The sequence below is a fragment of the Terrapene carolina genome, unplaced genomic scaffold (genome assembly GCF_002925995.2).
Source record: "Terrapene carolina triunguis isolate 2854851 unplaced genomic scaffold, T_m_triunguis-2.0 Scaffold236, whole genome shotgun sequence".
In the NCBI taxonomy this organism is placed as follows: Eukaryota; Metazoa; Chordata; order Testudines; family Emydidae; genus Terrapene; species Terrapene triunguis.
This window is the reverse complement of record NW_020664587.1, coordinates 18,167,465-18,193,218: the sequence shown is the minus strand read 5'-3', so window position 1 is coordinate 18,193,218 and position 25,754 is coordinate 18,167,465. Positions and strand designations below refer to the sequence as shown.

At 47.1% G+C, this 25,754-nt stretch overlaps 1 protein-coding gene across 1 annotated transcript; it reads left to right on the top strand.

Annotated features, from left to right (window-relative positions):
* The first annotated feature begins 147 nt into the window (after positions 1 to 147).
* Positions 148 to 17,474, top strand: SF3A3 (splicing factor 3a subunit 3). Its single transcript, XM_024202948.2, has 17 exons — positions 148 to 283; positions 808 to 855; positions 1,660 to 1,712; positions 3,272 to 3,377; positions 4,302 to 4,374; positions 4,812 to 4,903; positions 5,349 to 5,431; positions 9,294 to 9,432; positions 9,780 to 9,848; positions 10,223 to 10,290; positions 10,687 to 10,794; positions 11,136 to 11,205; positions 12,292 to 12,456; positions 12,558 to 12,668; positions 13,983 to 14,073; positions 16,319 to 16,374; positions 17,147 to 17,474. Exons 1-17 carry the CDS (start codon positions 188 to 190, stop codon positions 17,222 to 17,224), a joined length of 1,506 nt encoding a protein of 501 aa, XP_024058716.1. The 5' UTR covers positions 148 to 187; the 3' UTR covers positions 17,225 to 17,474.
* Positions 17,475 to 25,754: the final 8,280 nt, after the last annotated feature.

The window sequence follows — 25,754 nt, the reverse complement described above, 5'->3', positions numbered from 1 at the left end:
CTGGGAGGGAGGGTTTCCGGTCGGGCCGGTGAAGGGGGAGCGCTGGGAGGGAGGGTTTCCGGTCGGGCCGAACTCTGGGAGGGAGGGTTTCCGGTCGGACCGGTGAAGGGGGAGCGCTCGGAGGGAGGGTTTCCGGTCGGGCCGAGCACCGGGAGGGAGGGTTCCGGCTGGCGGGCGCGCGGGGAAGATGGAGACGATCCTGGAGCAGCAGCGGCGCTACCATGAGGAGCGGGAGCGGCTCATGGACGTGATGGCCAAGGAGATGCTGATTAAGAAATCCACGGTGCGGCGCGGGCCGGGCCGGGCCAGGCCTGGGCGGGGCGGGGCCGGGACCCCCAGCGCGCCCGGGGGGGCAGTGACTAGCCTGGGGGCGAACCTGGCGCGACGGGACCGGGCAGCCCCCCCCCCTCCCCCGCAGCGCGGGTTCCGGGCTCGTGGGCCCCAGACCCTGGGCCCTGTTCCATGGGAAGCCGCTTCCCGGCCCAGCGCCATGCGGGGTGAAGCTGGCAGAATAAGCCCTGTTGTGATGTCCCAACAGCGGCGTTTGTCCCACGGACCGAGTCTCCCCGGCGACCCCTTTCACACAGCAAGTCCCTGAGTCTGACCCCCCAATAAATTAAACACACTTTTTAATGCTGGAGGCAAAGCGGGGTTTGGGGTGGAGGGTGACCGCTTGTGACCCCCCCCATGTAATAACCTCGCAGCCCCCTGAGGGGTCCCGACCCCCAGCTGTGCGGAGCAGAGACTGTTCTCAACTGAACTTCAGGCAATAACTCTGGCTAATCTCTTTTCTGCTGTGTTTTGTAGTTACGTGACCAGATTAACTCTGATCACCGTACCCGAACCATGCAGGACGTGAGTATCACCCCTCCGCTTTACCTTACAGCTGTGTACCGTAAAGTTTGTGGGCTGGAGCACAGGATGGTGGGGTGTTGTGGATTACTTAAGCAATACATCGCAAACTATATTTCTGGATGAGTGTAGCACATTAAGATTGCAGGGTACAAGGTCAAAGGAAAATGGCTTTTGTGCACTGCAATAGCCGATAGACATGTGCAAGCTGATAACAGTATTTACTGGAGTATTGCTTACAGTTAAACTCGTAGGCTGAGTTTGCCTAGTTTTGTTTCTGTCTGCAAATTTAAAAAGTGTACTCTTACTAGTGCCTGTATTTACTCTGCAGAGATACCTGGCATTGAAGTTATAGGGTCTATTCTCCACCATGCTTGATGCATGTGCATTACCTTTTACCAGAACTTGGGCACATGGAGCATGAGTTGGATGGATTTACATATCAGTTTTAGCATTAAAAGCCTTTAAGTATATTTTAAATCACAGTATTAATTATTTTCATTTTAGCTAATTTATTAAACAGCAAAACTTCACAGAAGAGCATGAAATGACTTGGGTAGCATGTTATTGCATTTCCCTGAAAACACTTTCAGCTGCTAAATTTCCCTATAATGTTTCATTACTCTTCAGTGAGCATTCTTTCATTTCTTGGTCTGTTTGGCTCAAGTTTGTGAGATTATCCTTTCAAACATAAGCAAGCTTCGTCAAGCTTCCAAGAAAGCAGTTTGTTTTTCCTAACTTCTCTGCATGTTGTGCTGTATTGCAGCAAAGGTTCGTGCATAACACTAACATGTTGTTGTTTTTTAGGGGTATATGGAAGTGAGTGGAAATCTGAGAGACTTGTATGATGATAAGGATGGGTAAGTGTCTGGAAAAAGACTTGATCTGGCCTTTTTATAAACTGAAAGGTCTGCTAGCTAAATGCCTTCACATAGGGTATGTCTACACAGCAATTAAACAGCCCCTTTGCCCAAGCCCTGCAAACCCGAGTCAACTGGCACAGGCCAGTCACGGGTTTTTAATTGCAGCGAAGACTTATCTGTAATGCTTTACAAAGCCACAGAAGGGACTTGATGGCACTTCTTAAGGCCATGTATAAAGAGAGTAAAGCATTTAGAGCAATGGCATTTGTAAAAATAGAGATTCCCCCCCCCTTCCTCCAAAGCAAACTTAAGTTTTCTTCCAGGAGTTTTATTGCACTTGCCAGATTTTAACTTGGGAGGAAAAATCTAGTGCTGGAAATAAACCATTGATGACACATTTCTGATGAGTGTCCTGACATAACCTTACCAGTACCATAGAGCAGCATGTCATTATAAAGCTATTGCTGGCTTAAGATTTGGCTGCAAAGTACCATTTGATCCAAAGTGTGTGGGGATGGGAAGGGGAGGGAAAGAATAATTGTGCCATAAATGTAGGCTTTCCAAAGCATCATGTTAGAGAAGAAATTGCCACTAAAATGTTCCATTAAATAAGAAGCAGTTAGGGCTGAGTTATCTGCACTCCCATTTGTCGGTTTAATGAACTTTCAGAGGGGGGGATCAACAAAAACTACTGAATATACTGATCGCAGAGTTTCACTCCTAGTTCATACCAAGACCTGTACATGGTTAAAGATTCCTGCAAATCACATTTAACTTGCTATGTGTTGCTTCTTCTGTAGAATAAGGGACAAGAAAGAGTGTTGTTGGTTCAGTACACTTCAGCAGTAAATTTCTCCATGGCTATGTCTACACTAGCACTTTTGTTGGTAAAATTTTTGTCGGTTGGGGTGTGAAAAAACCATACCCTGACTGACATGAGTTTTAGGGACGAAAGCGCTGGTGTCATTGAGGGTGGTTTAATTATGTTGACGGGAGAGCTCTCTCCCGTTGGCATAGAGCAGCTACATGGGAGACATTGCAACTGGGCCACTGTAAGGTCTGTAGTGTAAATATAGCCCATATAACAGTTGCAAAGGAGTGTGTGTGGTGATGGTAGCAAATGTACCAGTGGAATCATATTTCAGTGCTTGATACTGTCAAAGCAACTCCCCAGATTCGCTATTGAATTTAATCCTGTGTAGATTGTAACGGGGGGAGGAGGGGTGGTTGTCTCTTTTGGCTTGGGACCCTCACTTGAGTGGGAGACTGAGAGGCTTGAAGGGCAGTAATTGGGGACTATGCACCTGAATGTAGGAAGGAGAGCAGAGCCCCAAAATCCTAAACCTATCTGAGTTTGAGATCTCTGTGTAATTTTGGTTGAGAGATTGGTGGGTGGGTAACGATTTTCCCATAGTTTAGGGAACCCTTGTGTAATCAGAACTAGAATCATTAATGAAACTCTCAAATTACAGTATTACAAATTGCAATAAACAATCCTAATCCTGCCCTCTGTTACCCTCAAAATCTGACTTTAATTGTTTCTCCTGGACCCTCAGGTTACGGAAGGAGGAGCTCAGCGCCATTTCAGGGCCAAATGAGTTTGCAGAATTCTATAATAGACTAAAACAGATCAAGGAATTTCACCGGAAGCACCCAAATGAGGTAAGTGCCCCTGTACGCCATGGGAGAGATGGTATGTGGACCCACAGGACAGTGACAAGGAGTATATCTATACAGTATTGAGTGCTCTTGGATGCTTTGCATTATCAGTTTGGTTCTTCTCAACCTATTTCATTTACGATAAATTCCAAAATATTAAAATGTAGTGAGTGGAAAGAGGTGGTTTTAAAACAGGGGCCGTGTCCAAGTTCCTGTGATAGAAGAGGCATTCCATGAAAGAGAGAGAGCAGCCCAAAAATGAGAAAATGTGCAAAACACTAATCATGTCCCATGAATGTTGTGCTTTCAGTTTAGGAGCTGTGTTCTCCTCTGCTGCTGGGGAGGCATTCAGCATTGCCTTCCATGTGCTGGCCAGAGTGGTTTTTTGGGGGTGGAGGGTCCTCCTCCCCTCTGTGAAGAAGGCATTTTAGGAGTTGTCTACATAATTTGTTCCTGCATCAATGAGAGGATAGTCATGGGTGAGAGAACTCCTGGAATTCAAAGACAGCAGAGTGCCAGTTGATGCAGGGGAATTTCAAGGCAATTGCTTGATAGTTGACTGCATATCTGTCCCTGCAGCCTCTGCACTGAACTACAAAGATCCTAGCGCCTTGGCTTTTCCACACTCTGTGGCTAGGGAATCTACTGTTCTCCATGTAGTGCACTTTGTATATGTACTGATTAAATGCAGTCGAACAGGAACTGAACAACGCACACAGTAATATCTCAATACGGTTTGTGTTGTATGTAATGGCAGAAACAAAAAGTTTGGAACAAGATGATCTTTGATTTGGCAGTGGGAATACTTCTACAATAGGTTAATTATGGAAAGTGCAGATTTGTCAATGAGACTTCACGTTAATTGGTCTGGACTTTATCACAGCAGTGAGTGTGTATTTTTGCTATAACGTCTGATCTTTCCCGAAGATCTGTGTGCCGATGTCAGTGGAATTTGAGGAACTGCTGAAAGCCAGAGAGAACCCCAGTGAAGAGGCACAAAGTAAGTCCGTGGTTTCATATTTAAATTTAGATCTAGCAAAAACGCCATGCTTGCTTGTTTTTAGTTAGTGAGTTGTCTGGTTGGCTTTGCATGTCTCTGAATCTCTCTCCTTAATAACCCTCTGAAAGTTACTCTCAGATCAGATGCCTATATGTGTATTTTATCCACTCTGGAATGTTCTGCAATAAAAGCGCCTCTCGCTTGAGGGTGGATCTAGTGTATTACTGTAAAGGAGCAGTTAGTTGATTATGTTTAGAACCAGCAGAAACATTAAGAAACATCTCATGTAAGCATAGCTTGTATTCAGCTGCAGTTACAAGCTATGCTTATGTGAGATGGTTCTAACACAAGAGGGATACTTGAAATGAGAACATTCTGCAGTAATTCCGATCTTCAGTATTTCTAATAAAGCTCTTTGCATAATGTGTCTTCTGTAGATCTAGTGGAGTTCACAGATGAAGAAGGTTATGGCCGGTACTTGGATCTTCATGATTGTTACCTCAAGTACATTAACTTAAAATCATCAGAGGTAAGAGGCTATAATTGCTTAGGAGATATACTCAAATATCTATTATTGAGTGGTCAGAGCCGAGCATTTCTGAGGTAATTTTAAATAGTTCATTTCCACCTACATGTTACACGAGTGCCTATTTTTTGGAGGCTGCAGGTTAAGGATTTTTAAATTCTAAGTGACCCTTTCCTGGGCTCTCCCATTCGTGCAGGTGTATCTACAGCTGCTCTCACAGGCCTCTCCACTGATGTGGTCTTGAAAGAGGCTGTGCCCTTTTTTCCCCTCTGTTACCAAATAGCCTAGGGTCTCTAAGGTGGCATGAGAGAGAAAAAATGGCATGCTGCAACCCAGAATGGAGGTATGGAAAGATACCATTTCTTGTGGTCCAGTAGGTGACTGGAGATATATTGTTAATCAGGTTGTTTTGTGTGTAAAATCTGACTCCCAGCCTCTGTATTTTCAGAAACTGGATTACATCACATACTTATCCACGTTTGACCAACTCTTCGATATTCCCAAAGAGAGAAAAAATGCTGAATATAAAAGGTGGGCCCTTCATCCATGACAGGCTGTCCAGGAGGAATTAAATTCTGTGATGTGCATTCAAGGCCTGGAACCAGTTCTGATTTGTGGCTTTTCAAGCAAAGCTTATGCAAATTTGTGATTTTATATTTTTTAAACAAATTACCAATTCTGTGCTGTAAATGCAGGATTCATTCATCTCTGTAGAAGAAGCAACCCTGGGTTTCAGGGCTTTGTGTCTGTGATATTGCAGCAGCCTAGGAATATAGTTCCCCTGGTGTTGCAGGAGAAAGTGTAGGAGTATTTCTTGTTACTAACTAAGTCATTGCTGTAAGAAGTTACATGATGATGCTTCAGTGGAGGGGTGCCAAGGTACTTTAATTTGGCATGATGAAGTGTATGAAACAATGTTAAATGCTGAGTATAGATAATCTGTGTGTATCCAGAATATTTAAATATGGTAACATATCAGCATGGAGCCTGTTGTCTCTTGCTACCTCTTGTTCTGAGGGTCTGTACGCTGAGTGTCTTTATACCAGGATCTCACTGCTGTAACTCTAAAACAATGGCCTCCCAAATGTTTGCTCATTGAGACACAAGGTGGCAGAGGTAATATCTTTTATTGGACCAACTTCTGTTGGTGAGAAACAAGCTTTTGAGATAAACAGAGCTCGACTTCAGGTCTAGGAAATGTATTTAGCTGTTACACTTTGAGTACAAGGTGGAACAGGTTGTTTAGCATAAGTAGTTCACCTTGACTGGTCGCTTGAAATATATGTTAAGTGGCCCGTTAATGCCTCTCCAGTCCTGGGGTGAAGGGGAGTTTAGTGGATTATAGGCTTTTTGTTATAAACCATAAATCCAGTGTGTCTATTCAGTCTATGATTTTTAGTGTCTAGCAAAGTTTTATGAATTTAAATGCCCAGGCTTGTCTTTTGAAGGTGTTGTGCAGATTTCTTTTGAGGAAAGGACTGAGGATATGTCTGCATGGGTATAGAAAACCAGAGGCTGGCCTGGGTCAGCTGGCTGGGGCCAGCGACTTTTATCCCTGTGTGGACCTATCCTGCGAGGTCAGATTACGAGTGATCTCTTTGTGAAAGTGTTCACCCACAGATGACATGGTGTGTTTTTTGTCTTTTATCATTTTTCTGTGTGAGTGTCTGGTTTCACCCACATAATTGTTGTTGTTGGGGCATTTAGTGCACTGGATAAGGTACACCACATGGAGATAGGCACATGTAGAAGCCATGGATCTTGAAAGTTGTGTTGTGGGGGGTGTTGCTCATTGCAGCAGTGGAGATATGTCTACACGTTTTGCATCTATTATTCTGGCAGAGTCTGGTGCCACTTTGAGTTGGTGTGTCCTGGTCTGTGGTGATCTTGCTTCTGATGATGAGGTTGGGGGGTTGTTTGAAGACCAAAATAGGAGGTTTAGGAAATATTTCTTTCAGGATGTGGCCCCCATTGAGTATGGGTAATAACTGATGATACACCGTATGGGTTCCAGTGTGGGGTGATTGGAGACACCTAGGGGTGTGCAGTTGGAGGGGAGTTTATGTTTGTATTGAAGTGGGTTCTCTTTGGGTATTTGGGTGCCTAGTTCCATAATGTGATCTGCTTCTCTGGTGGAGTTGTAGTTGGTTCCACTTTTTGTTTTTGTGGTGGATGGCTGCCACCAGGTGTTTTTGGTAGTATCTTGCATGATTTTCAAGTAAGTTTTCTGTGGTGTTTTTTTTTGTTTTTTTTTTTGTTTTCTTTTTCTTTCTTCCAGTATGTGGGAGCATGGGATTAATTCTTGTTTGAGGGGGTCCCTTCTGGAGTATCTGAGGTGCAGTAAATGGTTCCTCAGTTTTTCCAAAGTCCTTCTGCAGAGTTATTCAGCAGATATGGAGTTGTAAGTGATGGTGAGACCTCTGGGGATGATGAGGTTCCTTGCATTTGCTCAGGGAGTAGATGTTGCTGTTAAGTTTTGCTTCCTTTTTCTTCATGTTCAATTCAATATCTTCCATTGTTGTATTCAGTGTTATTGTAGCCATGTTGGTCCCAATATATTAGAGAGACAGTGTGGGTGAGGTAATATCTTCTATTGGACCGACTTCTGTTGGTGAGAGACAAGCTTTTGAACCACACGGAGCTCTTCTTCAGGCCTGGGAAAGATACTCTAGCATCACAGCTAAATACAAGATGGAACAGATTGTTTTGCATAAGTAGTTAACAAATTTCAAGGATCACTCACGGTGAAGTGGCCTGTTAATACCTCTCCAGTTGTTTGGTGAGGGAGATGGAAAGCTAGAGAGGGTTTAGTGGGTTATTACAACAATCTATAAGCCATAAATCCAGTGTGTCTATTCAGTCCATGATTTTTAGTGTCTAGCAAAGTTATGAATTTAAGCTCCCAGGCTTATCTTTTGAAGGCGTTATGCAGGTTTCCTTTGAGGAGGAGAACCAAGAGGTCAGATACAGAGTGATTGCTTTGTGAAAAACATTCATTCACAATCAGGATGAAAATTCACTGGGGGGAATGTTACTGGGTACTCCTTAGATGTAGTTCTGATGTTTCATAAAGTAAGGACTTTCTGCAGAGTCCACACCCTCTCAGAAATGTGCAGCAGGATCTAAGCTGTCAGTGTTTTGGAATTTTCAAAAATGCTTTAAGTTTTGGCCTCGCTGCTCCTTTGAAGTCAAAGGGAGTTTTATCATTGACTTCAACTGAAGAGGATTTAGGCCAATGCTGAGCACTTTTGAAAGTCGCATCCTATGTCTTTTAGCTTTTATGGTTGTGAAGAGAACTGTCTGAACATAACTAATGCAGGGTTTGCAACCGAGTGTGAAACAATAGCTCTGAGAGGTGTGAGCTGTCCCATCTATTTGTCAAGTTAATGATGAATATATAATGTTTTATCCATGCTCAAAGAATCCTTGGTTAAACGTGGCTGTGTAACTAGGGTTCACTGACATGGTGGTAAAAATATTAGAAGCCACCAAAATCTTGTCCCACATTAGGGCTCCTGCTGATGCCATTAAAGTGGTAGTAGCACTATTGGAAACACTTCACTAAAATTCTCTACTTATGGACAGAACCATGGCTGGGACCCAGACCGTGATAGAATGTAGTGCACTGTGGCGTGTGTGTCTGGAATAATCCGTGTTAGAGAACCATGGTTTAACCTTGGTAGATATCTGTGGCTCTCTGGAATGACTGTACCGGGGGGATCTGCCAAGGCAGGAATAAAACAGTTTGGGCCACAAGTATGCTTAAATATGTGAGAAATATGGTGATGTTTGTAGTGTAGAGAAGGCCAAGTATCAACAATCCACACTCATTGCTAATTATTTTAGTGTAAACATCCAGCTAATGTTGTTCTCTCTTGTTGTTTCCCTCATCTATTTCATGCTATTTATTTTTATTTTTTCTTTGAGTCCCTACACTTTGCAGGCAAGTTTCTCTGTGTAAATGTTGAGCCTTTTCAATTTCAGACAAATCATCTCTTACTGAATTGCTGTTTACAAGACTAACAGATGATGCGGAATTAAATTACACCTACATTTGTGTTTGTGAGACTGTCAGGTTGTATGTGCTGTGTTTGTCAACTGTGAATCATGCCTGTAATCTAAAAAGTCAAACAGATGATGAAGTTTTATTCAGATTGAAGTTTCTGGTGAAATAATCTGTTACCCAGAGGGTGTTCTTAACAGCCAGGAGCTTGTTCAGTAGAAGAGAGATTTGTTGGGAAGGAAGGCAATAGTCGGAATATTCCCTCTATAATTGTGGGGCAAGGGGTGTCACCATGATGCGGTTCACTATGTATGATGCAAAAATGTCTAATGTGTTCATCTTGCGCAAACTCTGATACCAAATTACCTGAGCTGGCTTTTCCTCTGCCAGGTATCTTGAAATGCTTCTTGAGTACCTGCAGGATTACACAGATCGGGTGAAGCCACTGCTGGATCAGAATGAACTTTTTGGGAAGATTCAGAATGAGTTTGAGAAGAAGTGGGACAATGGAACGTTCCCTGGTTGGCCGGTGAGCAATCATTATGCACGTGTGAAATGCTGATATATTTCTCACGGCTTGGGTACAATGTCGTGGTGTGTAAAATGGTCATCAAGGTTAACAGTCTCACAGTGTAGTGTAGCTTGGTTGTGTCCCAAAACAGTAGACACCGCTTACTGCTAGTGTGTTTTCTGTCTGTCTTTCCAGTTATCTGGAGGTTTCCCGTGTATTTGATTTATTCAGTTTAGTGCGGAGATCTCCCCATTATTAACAATATCATTGTTCTTGAAGCAGGGAGGATATTTTGGTATTGCTGCTCAGATGTTATGTAATGTCCTGCAGATCTATCTAGCAACTTATGTGGCTTTTCTTGGCAGAAAGAGACCAGCAGTGCACTTACCCATGCCGGAGCCCATCTGGATCTCTCAGCCTTTTCCTCTTGGGAGGTATGTTCTCTGTGTGTTAAGCACTTTATACCGAAAATCTTGTTGGAATCCGTCCACCTTGTTCTTTTTCAAAATTCTCTTTGTGGGAATGAGAGACTCAGGCCACAACCACTGTAAATGGCAAGTTCAGTGTGCAGGTGGCCTCTGCTTTCTGTTGCTGGAGATACCAGTAACCTGGAAGCATTTTTCTCCATCATAGCTGTGGGCAAGCTCCTGCCACAGATGCCATTGATCTGGGTAGAAGAGAGCCACCTTAGTGCTTTCATGAGTAATGTTGGATTTTTTTAATGAATTAAAATGGACACACTTGGATCATATTGTTGTTAACACCTGAAAGCAATGCTCATGTACATTGGTTTATTTTAATTGTACAGGAATTGGCCTCCCTGGGACTGGACAGATTAAAATCTGCTTTACTGGCTTTGGGTCTGAAATGCGGCGGGTAAGAAGCTGTGGCTTTTTGCTAGTTTTGTTTCAGTTATTGAGCTGTTTGTCTCACATTTCTGCATTGGACATCAGTTTGTTTTCCAAAGATCTGTGTAATAATTCTTATACAAGACAACGCTGAAAGTATCGCAAGGAATTCTTATCACATACTTTGCTCTGAAGTCTGAGGTTCATAATGGACTAATACATAATGCGGAATAGTAGGACCTCAAGAGCCTGATGCAAAAGCCTAAGCCATGTTCCTCAATGTGATGCTTATTCTTATAATCTCAGGACCTCTGAATGATTTAATTTATAATGTAATTAAAAACATAATTATGTGAGCACAAACCAATCTACTTAAAAAATAACCCTATACCCTAGATTCACCTTCTTCCCTGTTTTCCCCCAGCACTCTGGAAGAGCGTGCTCAGAGGCTGTTCAGCACAAAAGGCAAATCCTTGGAAGCCCTTGATTCTTCCTTGTTTGCCAAGAATCCAAAGACAAAAGGAAGCAAAAGGTGAGTCCCCTAAAGTTTCATACCCAGGTTGGCCCTTCGCTTAGACTAAAAGTTTTCTGCTTGGCTGGTTATCTCCTTCATTATTGCCCCAATGGCAGAGCTGAGATGTTCCTGGAGCATTAGGATGCTCTGCATATTGGGGCCAAATGACTGAGTTAGCTGGTCAGTGTGTCTAGCCTGACTGATCAGTACATGTGCAGCAGAGGCTACACGGAGTGGTTGATATTTGTTTTCCCACTTTCTTAGTAGCTACAAATCAAATGTATCTTTAGAAACCGGGTGCATGGACAGCATTTGCAGTGCTTGAAAAGGATTTCACAAGTTCCCCTTTGTATTTCCAGGGACACAGAGAGGAACAAAGACCTTGCGTTCCTGGAAGCTCAGGTCTACGAGTATGTAGAAATTCTTGGGGTACGGTTTTTACTTTTTACCTTTTTTTGAGTATTACAGATGCAGTGCCTTCAAAAGTTGTTGCAAGCTCATTCATGTCTTCAATCTCATCCTTTCTTAAACACCATGTACAGAAGGGTTATTTTCTGTTTGGTGCTGTACAAACCTGGAAATGTTTAAGGCAGGGGGTTGGAATTGCTTATTCCTGTTTGTTAACCTGTCAGCTTTTAGTTAAGAATCCATCTCCAACAACAATGGTGCTGAGGATTGGGTCTGCCTCTCTTGTGAATCGTGAGTCTTTGTAACCCAGACAGGACAGTGATGAGTGCCCTTGGGGCAGCCTTTTCTCCTTGTAGAACAAGGATAGGCAACCTATGGCACGCGTGCCGAAGGCGGCATACGAGCTGATTTTCAGCGGTACTCTCACTGCCCGGGTCCTGGCCACCGGTCAGGGGCTCTGCATTTTAATTTAATTTTAAATGAAGCTTCTTAAACATTTTAAAAACCTTATTTACTTTACATACAACAATAGTTTAGTTATATATTATAGACTTAGAGAAAGAGAACTTCTAAAAACGTTAAAATGTATTACTGGCACGCGAAACCTTAAATTCGAGTGAATAAATGAAGACCTGGCACACCACTTCTGAAAGGTTGCCGACCCCTGTTGTAGAACTTAGATTTTACATCTAACCACCAGAGACAGCAAGCCCCTGTGAGTGCTGCCTTCATTTGGCTTCATGTTCTTGTCGCAGTTTTCAGTGGTCACTCTTAGAAGGCTGATTGCCACCATTGCCAAGCAGCTTGGAAGTGATTGTAATTAAAGCTTTCCGCTATCTTCTCTTGGTGAGAACTGCATTATACCCAGCGACCTTTCAGACTGTTGGGCTGAGCAAAACAGGGTGGAGTTCTCTTGTTCGACTGCGGACAAATCAATGCAGTGTTGTGGCACAGGCACTAATGAAGCCAGTGGAGGGGATTTAACACAAGAAGGGTGAATACGCCTGTGATTTCCCCCACACGTTTTTTGGTTTGTTTGTTGCCACATATGCTGCCGTCTTTGGCTTCACGCATAACTTCATGCCTGCGTGCTTTCCTGCATCATAGGAACAGAGACATCTCACCCATGAGAACGTGCAGCGTAAACAAGCACGCACAGGGGAAGAGAGAGAGGAGGAAGAGGAGGAGCAGATCAGTGAGAGCGAAAGTGAAGATGAAGAGAATGAAATAATTTACAACCCTAAAAATCTGCCTCTTGGCTGGGATGGCAAGGTGAGACTGGCTCCCCAGGCACTCCAGAGTAGAGATCTTTGACTGCATCCAAACCACCTGTCTTGCAATCTGACCTAAGCTTTGCCTGGCTTGTTTTTCAGCCTATCCCCTATTGGTTATATAAACTGCATGGTTTGAACATCAACTACAACTGTGAGATTTGCGGTAACTACACCTACCGAGGGCCCAAAGCTTTCCAGCGGCACTTCGCGGTAAGTAACGCTTTGGCATTAGCCCATCAGTCGATTTTGAGGTAATTCTAGTTATATGTAACTAAAGGATGGAGTCCTGGTGATTGGAGCTGTCACCTCTGGGCCGGAAGGGCGTGTTTAAATCCTGTCCCAGGAGGTGGGCCCATGCGTGGTGCCGAGACTGCAGGGCTGTACCATTTGAAGAGGCACTCAGGTGCCATTTGCCCCTGGTGGTTGTAGGGTCTCCCTCCTCGGGTACCCCGATTCCAGTGTCTAGCAGTGCCTGAGCTGTTGCTGAGGACCTGGTAGCTACCGCTTTAGATACTGGCAGTATGTTGGCAAACACCTTACTGTAAAGCTCTCTGGCAAAGCTGGTAGAGGAAACAAGTTCCATAAAACCCAAAGCTAAGTAACAGATTTTAATAGCTCTTAAAATGTACCTAGGAGCAAACTGGTCTTTCAAGGGATATACATGTAAGTGGATTCTAGTTGTGTTAGTACTGAGATTCTGAGCACTAGGAGAATCCTACACTGAAACCTGTGAGATGCTATTTCTGGATGCTGCTTCTCTCCTTGGAGTTAATAACGGTTTAATTAGAATGCCCCTAAAAAGGCATGTTTTTAACCCTGCACTTCTGCACCCTGTGATGAGAACCCTTGATTGTGAATGTGTCATTTAAATGAAAGTGAACGTTGTGCAAAGGTGCTCAGGGGTTTATAGCGCTGCGTGTGTTGCACTTTATACAGTAGGGGAGTCCCCACTCCTGCTTCTCAATGAACTTTTGTCCGAACCCTACAGTCTTTCCACTGAAAACCAGCCTTGCCCAAGTATGTGAATACTGTTATTGCACTCCGGGGGCGCCCAGCCACGTGGAATCACAAACTGCTTTTAAACTGTTGTTGTTGTACTCTAGGATCATAGCTTAGTTCTAAGATTTGATACTATGAAATTCTCATAAGCGGATTAGACACCATTAACTTGAAATGTGTAGTCAGTTTAGTTTAAAAGTCGCTTCAGGTACTGCCATTACTAATCTTTATGGATTTACAGTCACATTTTTCCTTTTTTTATGAAACTTTTTTTCTTGTATTGTTGTGTGAAAAGCCCGCATAAAAGGGAAACTGACAGAATCTTGTATATAGTCAAAGGAAACAAACTGGAAAATATGGATAGAAATAGTTTTTCCTCTTGTTTTCTTTCTGTTCTAGTCCCCTTGGGCATTAATTTGTTAATGTTTTCAGACAGGTTTGACTTACTTTAACAGTGAGGCTGTGACTTTGTGGGCTATATATAAAACTCTCTCCTGTATACTGATCTTTTTGCTCTGCCTCCAGGAGTGGCGTCATGCTCATGGGATGAGATGCCTGGGCATTCCCAACACAGCTCATTTTGCTAATGTCACACAGATTGAAGATGCAGTCTCTTGTAAGTGATGTTGGCATGTCTCTATTCAGAACTATTCTGAGTCTGTGTTGTTCTTTTGGGCACATGTGGGTCTGTTGCCTGCTGTGATTGCTGGCTGAATGCCTCTTCATTGGCAATGTTCTCACTGGGGGGTGTAACTCTTTATATGGTGGAACCTCAATCATCCAATTGCAATTAGGGGACACGAATCTCCTTCAGATAATCAAGAGGCTGGTTACACTCAGTTGAAATTCAGGAAGTTCTTCCTTTGTGTCTCCATGGTGAGGAGGGAGAAGGGAAAGACCTGATGAAATTCAGCCAGGGCAATCCTGTAGGTAAATCCTGTTACCAGCATGAAGCGTTAGCATTTTAACTGGCCATAACTTAATGATGTTGGCTTTGGGTACTTCAGTCAACGCCAGAATGCAAAGCTTCTGCTCTGGCCACGTACCTGCTGAGGGCAGCAGCCAGCACGAAGTTGCCTGGCCACAACCGAGCGATGCAGAGATTGACTCTCTTCGCTCTGGAAGCAAGAGTGAGCCAACTATGTCACCTCTTGCTCGGGCAATTCTGGAGTAGGAAGGGAGAGTCGGATAGAATCTCTGCCTGGGCACAGTAGTAAAGCCCAGAAAGAGGAGTTTAATTTTGCTGTTAAGGCTGTGTCTATACAGCAGCTGGGCGGTGCACTTCCCAGCTCAGATAGACGTACATCTGTTAGCTTGGCCCAGCCACTGCAGCCACCCTCCTATTTTAGTGCACTCACTTGAGAGTTGCACCTACCTGCTGCTGTGTAAACATAGTCTAAGTCAGTATTTCTCAAGTGCGGCCACCAGGGGCTTTTCTTGCGGCCACAGCCTCCAGGGCAGTGACTGGGGGGGTGGAGGGAAGCAGTGAAACCTCCCCCAGGGCCACCAGCAGGGGTTGGGCCCTGCCCCACTCTGGAGCCACAAATGCCAGAAGAGCAGGTGGCCCGTGAGTTCCCCACCTTCCCTGGGGCAGTGAGGCTAGGGCTTTGGGCTACAGCTCTGGGGTGGCGGGTGGCAGGCTCCGGCCCTGGCTGTGTGGCAGCGGGTGCCAGCCCTCAGCTCACCACCCTCTTGCATCGCCACTGGCCCCCACTGTCTCCCTACCCACCTCCCTATCCAGGGTTTAATTTGTCCCCTGGCTTGCCAGAGCTCAGTAAGTCTGCTGTGAAAACTGATATTTGTAATTTGTATGTTTGTTAATATCACTTTTCACAGCCTCCCAGCTAGCTAGTAAGTCTGCTGTGATTATTAACAAACATACAAATATCACTTTTCACTGCAGCAGGCTTATTAGCTAGTAAATCTTCTATTAAAAAAAAAAAAAGCAGCCAAAAAGCAAAAGAAACACAACAACAACAACAACAACAAAAAGACAAGAATGTGCAAAGCACCTTAATTGTGTTTCTATTCTGGTTAGGTCCAGTAAGAATAGAGACAACTGTGCATTATTTTTATTATTGAATCTGCAAAGCCAATCAACCAGCCAATCTTTACAGTGATTTGGACATGTATAGGCGCATATTTATTTGTTTTTCCTAAAGTTAATTAAGTATTTTAGGAAAAATTGTCAGAGTGGCCACCAGCAAGAGTTGGCGGCTGCGCTCTGAGGCCACCAAGAAATGTGAGAACACCCCTGGAACAGGCGCCCATGAAACATTCTGGCTCTGGTTCAGTGCAGCTGAACTAGGGTTCCCTTTATTTCCCTTCCTCTCTAAACTGGCTTGTCAGCTCATCCAATCAGAACTCTCTCCCTTGAACTTGCTACTTCAGCTTGCTGGCCTCCCTTCCCTTAAGAGCTTCCGTACCAGCTGGCTTGAGGCAGACTTGCCTCCTGCTTCTAAGGGGAGTGGTTGCAGTGTCACTGAGGGTTGGGAGGGGTGTCTGCAGTGGGTCTGGTGAGCTGACATTGAAGTGCAGCTTGTTTTACACCAGATGTGAAATGCTGCACACAGTATAAACTCCTTAGGATGCAACTTAAAGCACATTTAGTGCAACTCTTTTAAGAAGCCCACTATGTCAGATAAGCATAGTGTCTTGTATTAACCATCAGCCCTGTCTGAGGCTCTTTGCTGCTCGGATATCTACCTGGCTGTCATAGCCAGCTTCTCTTGTTGAGTAATCTGTGCAATCCGTGTCAGCCAGTGATGCTGAGGGGAGTGTGTTTCAAGAGCCAGCAGTGTACATACAGCGCTAGACTAAGGGAAATGGCATTTTGATCCAGTGTTACTTTGTATTCGCAGTGTGGGCAAAGCTGAAGCAGCAGAAAGCTTCGGAGAGATGGCAGCCTGACACAGAGGTGAGCTGAGGATCGGTGTTCAGGTGTTGCCATTACTGTTTGGCTGAATCTCTCTTGTTACCCTGCATAACCTCTAGCCCCAGCAAAAGAGGTACCAGTTCCCTGGGAATCTGTTGAATGCCGGGGAGTATGTTTGGAGACCCCCCTGCTTGTAACCGAGCTCCTGTTGGTGGAACTGTGTCGAGCTGCACATGCCTGGCTGGGAATGTATTGCTCGTTAGTATGACACCAGCCCTTCTCTCTGTCTAGGCATCTTCAGAGCGTTCCTCTGCAGTGTCCAAACCCTTCCTGTTTGGAAATGGGGGGGGAGGGAGGGGAGGGAGGTATCTTTAATCTAAATGGTGAGAGATTTCATAGTCATTCTGTTAAAATTGTAACTAAGACCCTTCCATTGTAGCCCTGGGGACCTACCATGATGGAGCAGACTGTTTATAGAATGAGCGTACAATGCAGTGTGAAATCCAGTTTAGTACAGAATTTGCCATTGTCCTGCTGAGTTTAGCTAAGCTGTGATAGAGTGGACAGCGGCAGGCAGTGTAACAACTGAGCATGCTCCAGCTCAGTCCTCATTGCAAACCAATATTTATCCTTCTCTGGGAGTCTGCTGAGAGACCCCGTGTGGAGATGTGCAGAAGGGGGGATCTTAGTCTGTTTTAGTTTGAGGGGCTGACAGGCTGCTGTTGGTGGAGCTAAACCTCAGTTACTGTTACACTCTCCCATTCTTATTTCATGCCGTGCCCAGATACTACCAATGTTCTCGCTTCCCTTCTAGGAGGAATATGAGGATTCCAGTGGGAATGTGGTGAATAAAAAGACTTATGAAGACTTGAAACGTCAAGGGCTGCTGTAACTTTCTCTGGTTGGAGGATTTGGCACCTCTGAGGCCCTTGGTGAAGCACACTGAGCCCTGTGCTTTCTTCTCCCTACTTTTGCATTTTCTGTTCCGCATGAGCATACATTTCAAGGACACTTTGTAGAATCACTTTCTAGTAAGTCCCTTCTTGTGCAAGGCACAGTCGTGATGGTCCAAAATGTATTTTATACTAAAAGATACTGCAAAAATAAACTGATTTTAGTGTAGGAAGTCCTGAGTAACTTCTCTCCTTTTGTAGCCTGGTAAGGAAGAGCTCAACTCGATGAAAATATCAAGAATCTCTCATGCACACAGCTATTAGAGATCACAACTCCCAGTGTAATATCGTTGCTTCTCTGATGCTCCAGTTCTTTGAGCTGCTTTGGTGGGATTGACTTTTTTAAAAACCACCCGTGAACATCCCAAGTTAAAGTGAGCACTAGGTCCACAGGACTCTGAACTGAGCCGTGTGAATAAGACTCTTGTTTTCCCTTTCAGTCCTGGTTTCTGTCCATGCAGTTACTGTAGGAGGAATTGGGTGCTAGGAAGCTGGTGAGCTACCCAGTGTGAGTGGCACTGCAGGAAAATGAAGAGCAGCAGCAGGTAGTGTGAAAGGCGGTTTCCAGTTCTGTCAGCATTCTTGAGTTTTTAGGGGCATTGCTTTTCCCTCCCTTTCTTGATGAAAAATACGACAGCATCCGCTGCAATGGAGTGAGTGTCTGGAGGCTTCTGCACTGGCGGTGGTTAGGTCGTCCCCTTGACCTTGTTCTGCAAGAAAACAACCACCAGTCTCGTCGTATTCTATTACTTAACCACAGTAATGGCAGCATATGAGTCAAGTGTGTAGGTTCCTTTTTAGTCTTGCTGTTCCTGAACATCTAACATGAACTGCTGGGAAATGGAACATTCTGGATATCCCCATCACACTACATCTGTTTGGCTCAAAGCAGTGTTAGCATCAGCCCATTCCTGAGCACTGTGCTATCCGTGTGCTGTAAGGCCGCTTGAGCTGAGGAGGGAGATGTAGGAGGCTGGGCAGGGGTTTGCTTGGAATGAATAATGTAAGGGGCAGCCTTTCTTTTCCTAGGGATGAGGCAGCTTTAATCTCTCCTGCAATGGGGAGAGCCCAGGTCAATATTTGGTGGTCAAGTGTTTGTTTCAAACAGTGTATGTCCATGAGAATCAGGTCCTTGCTTGATTAAACTCCATTTTCAGTATGGCTAACCCTATGCCTGAACCTCTGCGTAGGGTTTTCCTTGGGGGCTAGTGGTGTGTTTTTGTTGCGTGATTGCTGTCTGAGAGTATGGTGGCAGATCGAAATGAGGAAGACGCAATAGAAGGTCCTAAACTAACCCCAATTCCTTGTTCCTTTCCCAGAGAGCGAAGGTGGGTGTCAGTGTGACAGCCTGACAACACCCCCAACGAACTTTATTGAATGAAGTTAAACCCTACTTAGGGTTAGTACCTTTGGGGGATATTGTATTGGAAATGCAACTATTTGTGAGATTGGTGGGGACTTCTTTAGAAGGGAGAGGAGACTAATGCCCTCTGGGGACAATACGTGTGAAGTGGATTTTGTAGGAAATACCTTGGGGTGAGGGAAATGCACATTCTCTCCTCCAAGGCAACCTTTTGAAGATGAGGCCTGGGGAGAAGGATCCATTGTATGCTAATTACCTGCTACAGGGGTCTTTGGTCTGGAGTTTCCAAACCTGTATAAAGGGCAAACAGAAGGTGTTATGGGTGTGATTGTTCTGAGCTGAGGCTGTGAACACAAAGAATTCCCGGTGTTAGGATTTAAAGGAGGACTGCTCCTGCCAGAATCCATGTTGGGATTTGGGGGGGGGGGTCCCCTGGTAAGCTTATTAGCATATGCGTGGGTTCTTTCACTATTGTTGTTGTTTCTCTGTATTGCTTAGGAATACAGTAGGCTTGCATAGAGAGACCTATGTGGTGCTTGTAACTGTACCAATTACACTGTTAGCTGTCTCTGAAGAGAGAGCAGGCAGGTCTGTTTAGATGGACTGTCTTTGATGGGGTAACACAGTGAAGGCCAGGGAATGGTGCTGCCTGGAAATACCCCGGTCAGAAGGGAGAGAGTTGTGGATTTCCATCTAGGAGAGGCAACCATTGAGGAGCTGGAAGCCAAGAGTGGGTGCCTTTGCTGGAACACAGCAGGGAAATACAGGTGCAGTGGCCCTGAACTGTGACGGTCGGCTCTGCAGTTTCTCTGGCAAAGTGGCATCATTATCCAAATGTGCAATCTGCCAGACAGTGTCAGTTTAGCCAGTCCCAGCAAGCTTTTGCAGAATTATTCAGCAGAGGGCACCCCAGCCACAGTCTTGGAAGTTGATCCAGGCCAGTCGTCTCTAGCATGTAACTTGTGCAGTTTCATCACTCTGTGTATGGACTGGCCAGAATTCTCAAATTGATTTGAGAATTTCCTGCAGAAGTGTGTGACTTTCTCCCCTATGTGAACAGCTGGCCTGTGTTTGAAATCCCTGCTGTTGATTGGCTTGCTCTGGTACTTGGCTAGAATCTAGCTGCTAGATGATGTAACAGTACAGTATAGGTCTCAAACCCTTACGCGAGAATGTAGTTTGAAAGCTGCTCTCAGTGAGTGCTCAAGCTTCACCAACCATTGTAAAGCTCTCGTATTTGGGGAAAGGTTAGGCTGTTCAGCAGGTCTGAGCAAAGCCCCTCAGTTACAAGGGGAAAAGGAGTCTGTCCTGGAAGAAACTTGGAAACTGCAGGAGGAGGCGTGGTTAAGCCATTGAGCTGCCCCATGGGTCTCATGCAGTGAATATGCACAGCTTAACTTCCAGGTTGTTTGGAGCGTGGTTGAATGGAGTAATTCCCTAATCTCGGGTGCTAACCCCCCTTGAGATACATCCAGTATTGATCCCTAAGCAGGAACCCTTAATATCTGTGTGTTTAATATGGAATGATGTGCTGCCCCCCCTTGGGCCAATAGAAACAAAACTGGCACCATTGGCCTTCCTCTCTGATGCCACAGTGTATGCAGCTGCCCCTGCCTGTGTTGCTTTCCATTGAAACAGGGAGACTAGTCACATACTGTGCTTAAGAGAAACAGGCTTCACACCAAGCTGCTCTGTCACCTCCCAGCTCCCAGCAGATGAATGGACGGAAAGGACCAAACCCATTTTGGATTACAGGGGACATGGCTAGAGTGGAGGGTCACACACTGCCTAGCCTGATGGGCTGGATCAGTGAGTGACAGAAACAGGGAAAGTTCATACTTTTTTGGGGGGGGAGGAGTCTCCCTGTAGGGGTGTCTCCATCAGGAAATGCCGGGACATGGTCTGCTGCTGTTCCAGAGAGCTGAACCCTCAGCCCGTTCTCCAGCCAGTGTGATTCTGCCCCCTAGCTTGGTGACACAAGATGCCTTAGGGGGAAGTGCAGAGCACGACTGTACCAGTGATTAGCTGCTGCCCAGTGCTCACAGGTGAGGCAGGACTATGGAGAATCACTCTAGACCATGTTCCTAGGAGGTGGGACAGGCAGCTGGGGCTTGTATTCTACCCCTGCAGCAAGTACAGGGTTTCCCTTGGGCTCCTCTGCCCGCCAGGCACGCTTGTTTGGCTCATTTTGCTACATTAAAATCCCAGTGGTGGGAGCTCTCTAGGGTGAGCAGGTCTGGGAAGAAAGGGAGTGAGTAATCAAGGCTAATTGGGTCTGGCTGGCAGGCTGATTACTGTAATTACTCCAGCCCTGTTCCTGACCCTGAAGGGATAGTGAAATCTAGTGAAGGTGTCCTCCCATGTTGGGGTGAGGAGGCATTGGAGATGGCTGCAGATGAGCTAGGGAAGAGGCAACAGCCCCTATGCTCGGATCCCAGCGGTAGCTGTGCTGAGGCAAAGGCAGTTTCTGATGGGGGGGGCAGGCTGGAGCAGGTGAGGGAGCAGTCCCTGTGTGGACTTCGCTGCAGTCCCTTAGTGTCAAAGCAGCAGAGCCCTGGATAACAGCGGAGGTTTGTATCCAGCAGGGAAAGCCCCACACGTCATGCTAAGAGCAGAGGAAAATACTAGCTTTAGCCAAGTGCTCCTCGGTAACACGCACAACGGCATCGCAATCCCAGTGAGGGGATGGGGACTGAGGGCAGAGCTGGGTCACAAATTCTAATCCTAGCTCTGTTCCGGACTCACAGTGACCGTCTGTGATCGGGGACAGGGCAGCCTTGCCTCCTGTGGGCTTGGGAGCGGTACAGGGAGTTCATCAAGCGCTGAATAGCATTTTAGAATCAGATGTCAAGAGCCAAGATACAAAACTCTCCTTCACGGGCTCTCCTGCACCGCTCCTTATTCCATTCCTAGCCTTCAGCGCTGCGACCGAGTCCTGCTCACACCTGGGCTGGCAGCAGAACCATTGTGCCAAGGCAGCTGAAAGAATCTGGGTCCGAAATCTCACAGGCCCAGAATACTAGGAACAGCTGCCCCTATGGGATAGCTCAAGCTACTGCCGCAAAGACCTTCCCATTCCCCAAAGTACCTGGGATTAAAGCAATATGGCTCATCTGCACCCATCCCCCTCCAGCTCCAGAGTAGGGAACAGGTAACCTAATAGCATGTGCACCTAGGACAGTGATTAATGGTTGTCAGGACAACCTCTCCTGCCTCTTCTGCCCTGGCAGAGTGTACAAAGGCTGGGGACTGGTGAAAAAGGATTGGCTGATCAGACAGTTGCTATGAGCAGAGAGCCACAAAATTGTTCCCAGTACTCCCCTCTCTGCTGATTGTTACATTCAGCAGCGCATGTGGGTGATGTCCCCAGGGGCTGCCCCTGAGAATGGCACGTGGTCTCCATACTTAGACTTCTGGGTTTTATGAGAAATGCAGCCGTGCTCCGTTGTCCCTTAGCCTCTGACTGCCAGAAGCCGGCAGTGGGGGACTGGGGATGGATTGCTCGGTAATTGCCCTGTTCTGTTAATTCCCTCTCAAGCATCTGGCAGAGGCCACTGTTGGAAGACAGGATACTGGGATAGACGGACCATCGGTCTGACCCAGTGTGGCCGTTTTTATATTGTACAAGCCCTGGAGAGCTCCATGTACTGGGTGGCAGGTGGAAGTGGGGAGAGCCAGCTGGGGCCACCAGTTAGTCTCCTTGACTGAGAAGTCCCCAGCCCCACTCTAGAACTGCCTTGGGAGAACTGCACCTGCTAAGCCCTAGGGGCTGCCTATTAGCTCCTCTGCAATGTGTCCTCTGCGAGAACATGCGACCGGATGTGGGTGAGCCTGTGTTCCTGGCTCCTCCCTGGCTGTGGGTCAGAGGGTGAGCTCTTCGGAGCAGGGCCTGATGTCTGTCTGTGTTGTCTGCGCTAAATCCTAGAATCATGGTGGCGTAGGTGCCTCTTACTAGCCCTCTTTGTTCTGGGCTGAGTGCACAAGGAAGCTGAATCTGTCCCTTCAACCCTTGGCAGGTGTGGAGGACTCCCCGGTTCCATGGGTGATCTAACAGTAGATTCCCAAGTGAAAGGAATTTGAAGTGCTGCCATGAGGAGTCGTCCATGTGACTGGCCTGTCCATAACTGAGAGGCTGCAGCTGGGTGAGAAGATGATGGCTTGTTGCAGGCCACGTGAGGCTGTATTAACCTGTGTAGGCACTGGAAGAGGGGCTGGCTATTTTCCAGGGCAGGTTGCCTGGCCTTGGCACTGAGCGTGGGGGGTTGGGAGCCAGCTTGCCTGCCTAGCCGTGTCTTTACCCCCTATGGAGAAGTGCTCCTTTTGGCCCAGTTGTGTTCTTTTGTAGCCCCCGTAGGGGGGATGGAGTCAGAGGCAGGAGAAGTGGTGGTGTAATGAGAGAGCAAACTGGCCACTCTTCCAGCGCCATGCTCTGCCCATGTGGCAGGGTGGATCCCGTAATGCCCGTTACTGTGCTCAGAATGCAGACGCTGCTGTTGGCAGGGAAGTAAAGCTGTCTGTGCATGTGGAACCTGCCCTGCCTCCCTCGCTCTTCCGTTGACTGCTGGGACCCTGGGGTGGAGGGAGACAGAGCTCCCTCACTGGCTGTGCTGCCCCTGACTCTTGCCCACCTGCAGCCCCTCAGGAGTTTTGCTGTCACACAGGTTGGCTGGTGAGCCATGTCCACTGTCTCTCTGGTTAATGCAGCCCAGAGCTGTGCCTGTCTCCCTCCCCTGGACCCTGCAGCCCTCTGCATCCCTGGGAGCGGCAGGGAACAAACACCTCTCACTGGCTAATGGTTTGAGCCACTCTTCCTGGGCGGGGAGGTGGGGCTGCTTGGCAGGTGCCAGAGTGAAGCACCTGTGCTACATGCATCTCCGGCAGTAATTAGTGCCGAGCACGGGCACCCCCCTCCCCACTCCGGCTCCCTGCAGGGCGATCACGGCTGCGGAGAGCAGACAGACAGGGTGAGTTGATGCAATGGGCTGTCCTTCCCCTGCCCTGCCTTGGGGGGGAAGCCCCCTTTCTCGGGTGGTTGGACCTGACCCTTACTCATTGTAATCTCTCCTGGAGCCGGGTGTGGCTGTGAGGAAGGAGACTTCCAGCACCTCTGTGTGTTGTTCAGGGGCGGCTGGTCTTTCGGTAAGAGCCTATGGGGAAGCAGGGACCAAAGCTATCAAAACCCCACCAGGCTTCCCCACTGGAGCTCCCTGTGCAGCCCCAGAGTGCCAGAGATCCTCTGGGTGCATTGCCATGTATCAGGAAGGTGGCCCCAGGACTTGGACTGACTGCTCCTAACAGAGCTCGGCTCAGCATGAGCCCAGAGCTGATTTCCAGCCTGCTCCATTCCTTCAGAAAGGTTAATCTGATCGCTCCCTGCTCTCTTCCTGAAGGGAGCTCCAGCCCCCACCCTGGAATGGCCCAGGTCTGCTGCCCTGGCCCAGATGCAAGAGCTGCTTGGGTTCTGCCTTGTTTCGAAGGCTGGGGACGGGGTAGGAAGGGGAACCTCACCCGGTATTGGCTTCCATCTCATTCGTACTGGACAAGTGGCTGCAGTCAGGGCTAGCTGGAGTGGATGTCTGACTACCCTGAGGCAGTTGTGCCAACCCTCACTGCTCAAAAAGGATGAGCCAGGCCCTCAAAATCAAGAGCTTTTTTTAAAAATTGGGTTCTTTTTATTTCTGTCTGGTCTTTGAGCCTGTAGGATTCACAGCTTCAGCTTCTTTCACAGGCAGGAGGGCTAGAAATTTACTGTAAATGAAAGCTGAGATCCTCTCGTAATCACTGGACTCTAGGAGCTGGGGGTTTATGAGAAATACCAAATACAGCCAGACTCCTGATAAAATCGTAACTGGTGGCAACAGGCTTGCCTGGTTCCCTAGAAGCTGGGGGTGACCCCTTCCTGCTGTGAGTGGAGGCAGGGGCGGAGGCAACCAGCAAGACTTGTAAAAAATAAATAAATAATTTTCAGTAGAAAGTCTCGTGCAAGGCTCCCTGCAGTCAGCGTGAGGAAACCGTCCCCCTTCCCGCAGAACCAGCCGGGGCTCCAGGTGCGCTCCAAGGAGCGAGCTGGCAGTAGGAGGGTGATGGGTTTGTTCCACACACAGACCTGGTGGGAAGGAGTGAGGCATCTGGACATGTTCTAAGGTGACCCCTGAAGAGCTGCTTGAGGGGGGCCCCCACTCCCCAGAATGCACCGAGTGATGGTGCTGGGAATCTGCTTCAGCACCTCCCAATAATAAACCAGTTCTGGCCACAAGCGCTGCCATCCTCCATCAGACCAATGGGCCTGTCTAGCCTCACTGATCCAGTGTCCCTGCCTCGCTGGATCTGACCGATGGTCGCTCAATCTGGTATCTGACCGTGGCACGGTGGATCGGGCCAGCTGGGCTGGCTTTGTCGCTCCAACACTGCTGCACTGATTATAACCAGACTCCCGTCCAACAAGCAGAGGGAGGAGAAATGTCTCTGCACATGTTCCTTGGGTGGCTTTTGGGGCCCCAGCCTGTTACACCCTTATCTGGGCATCATTGCACAAAGGGCAGAGGTGCTTTTGTGTGTAAACTGGGTGTTTCATGCAAGGCCCATGTGCCTGGCCGGTGTTGCTCTTTCAGCAGCAGTGATTCCTGCACTTGGTTGCCTCTCTGAGCAGCCTGTAGCCGGAGCTAGCCAGGGTGGCACTGTCATGGAAATGCACGGCTTGGGCATGCCAGGGGACTGGGAGACAGCTTCTCTTTGTGCCCGTCGCTGAGAAAGGGACTGCAGAAGGGATGTGGAGCTCTCTACAATCTGAAGTGTTTCCCTCTCCCATCAGTGGAGGCTGTTTTAGCTGTGAATGTTCCACATCAGTTATGCCCCAGAACTATCAGGCCCATGTGCTGTTCTTTGCTAAACCCCAAGGGGCCAGGAGGGGTGTTTTTGGAAATAGGCATTTTTCTTGCGAGTATTTTCCCTTCTCCATTCAAGGTGAAAATCCCCATATGCAGGGGCCTGGCAAAAGGCCTGTGTGCCCCTGACATCCCACCTGAGCCTTCTGCACGGGGCAAGCAGGAATGTCAGCCCGTGAGCCGGACCTAAACCCAGCCTGTCTGGCCTGCCTGTGCCCGGGT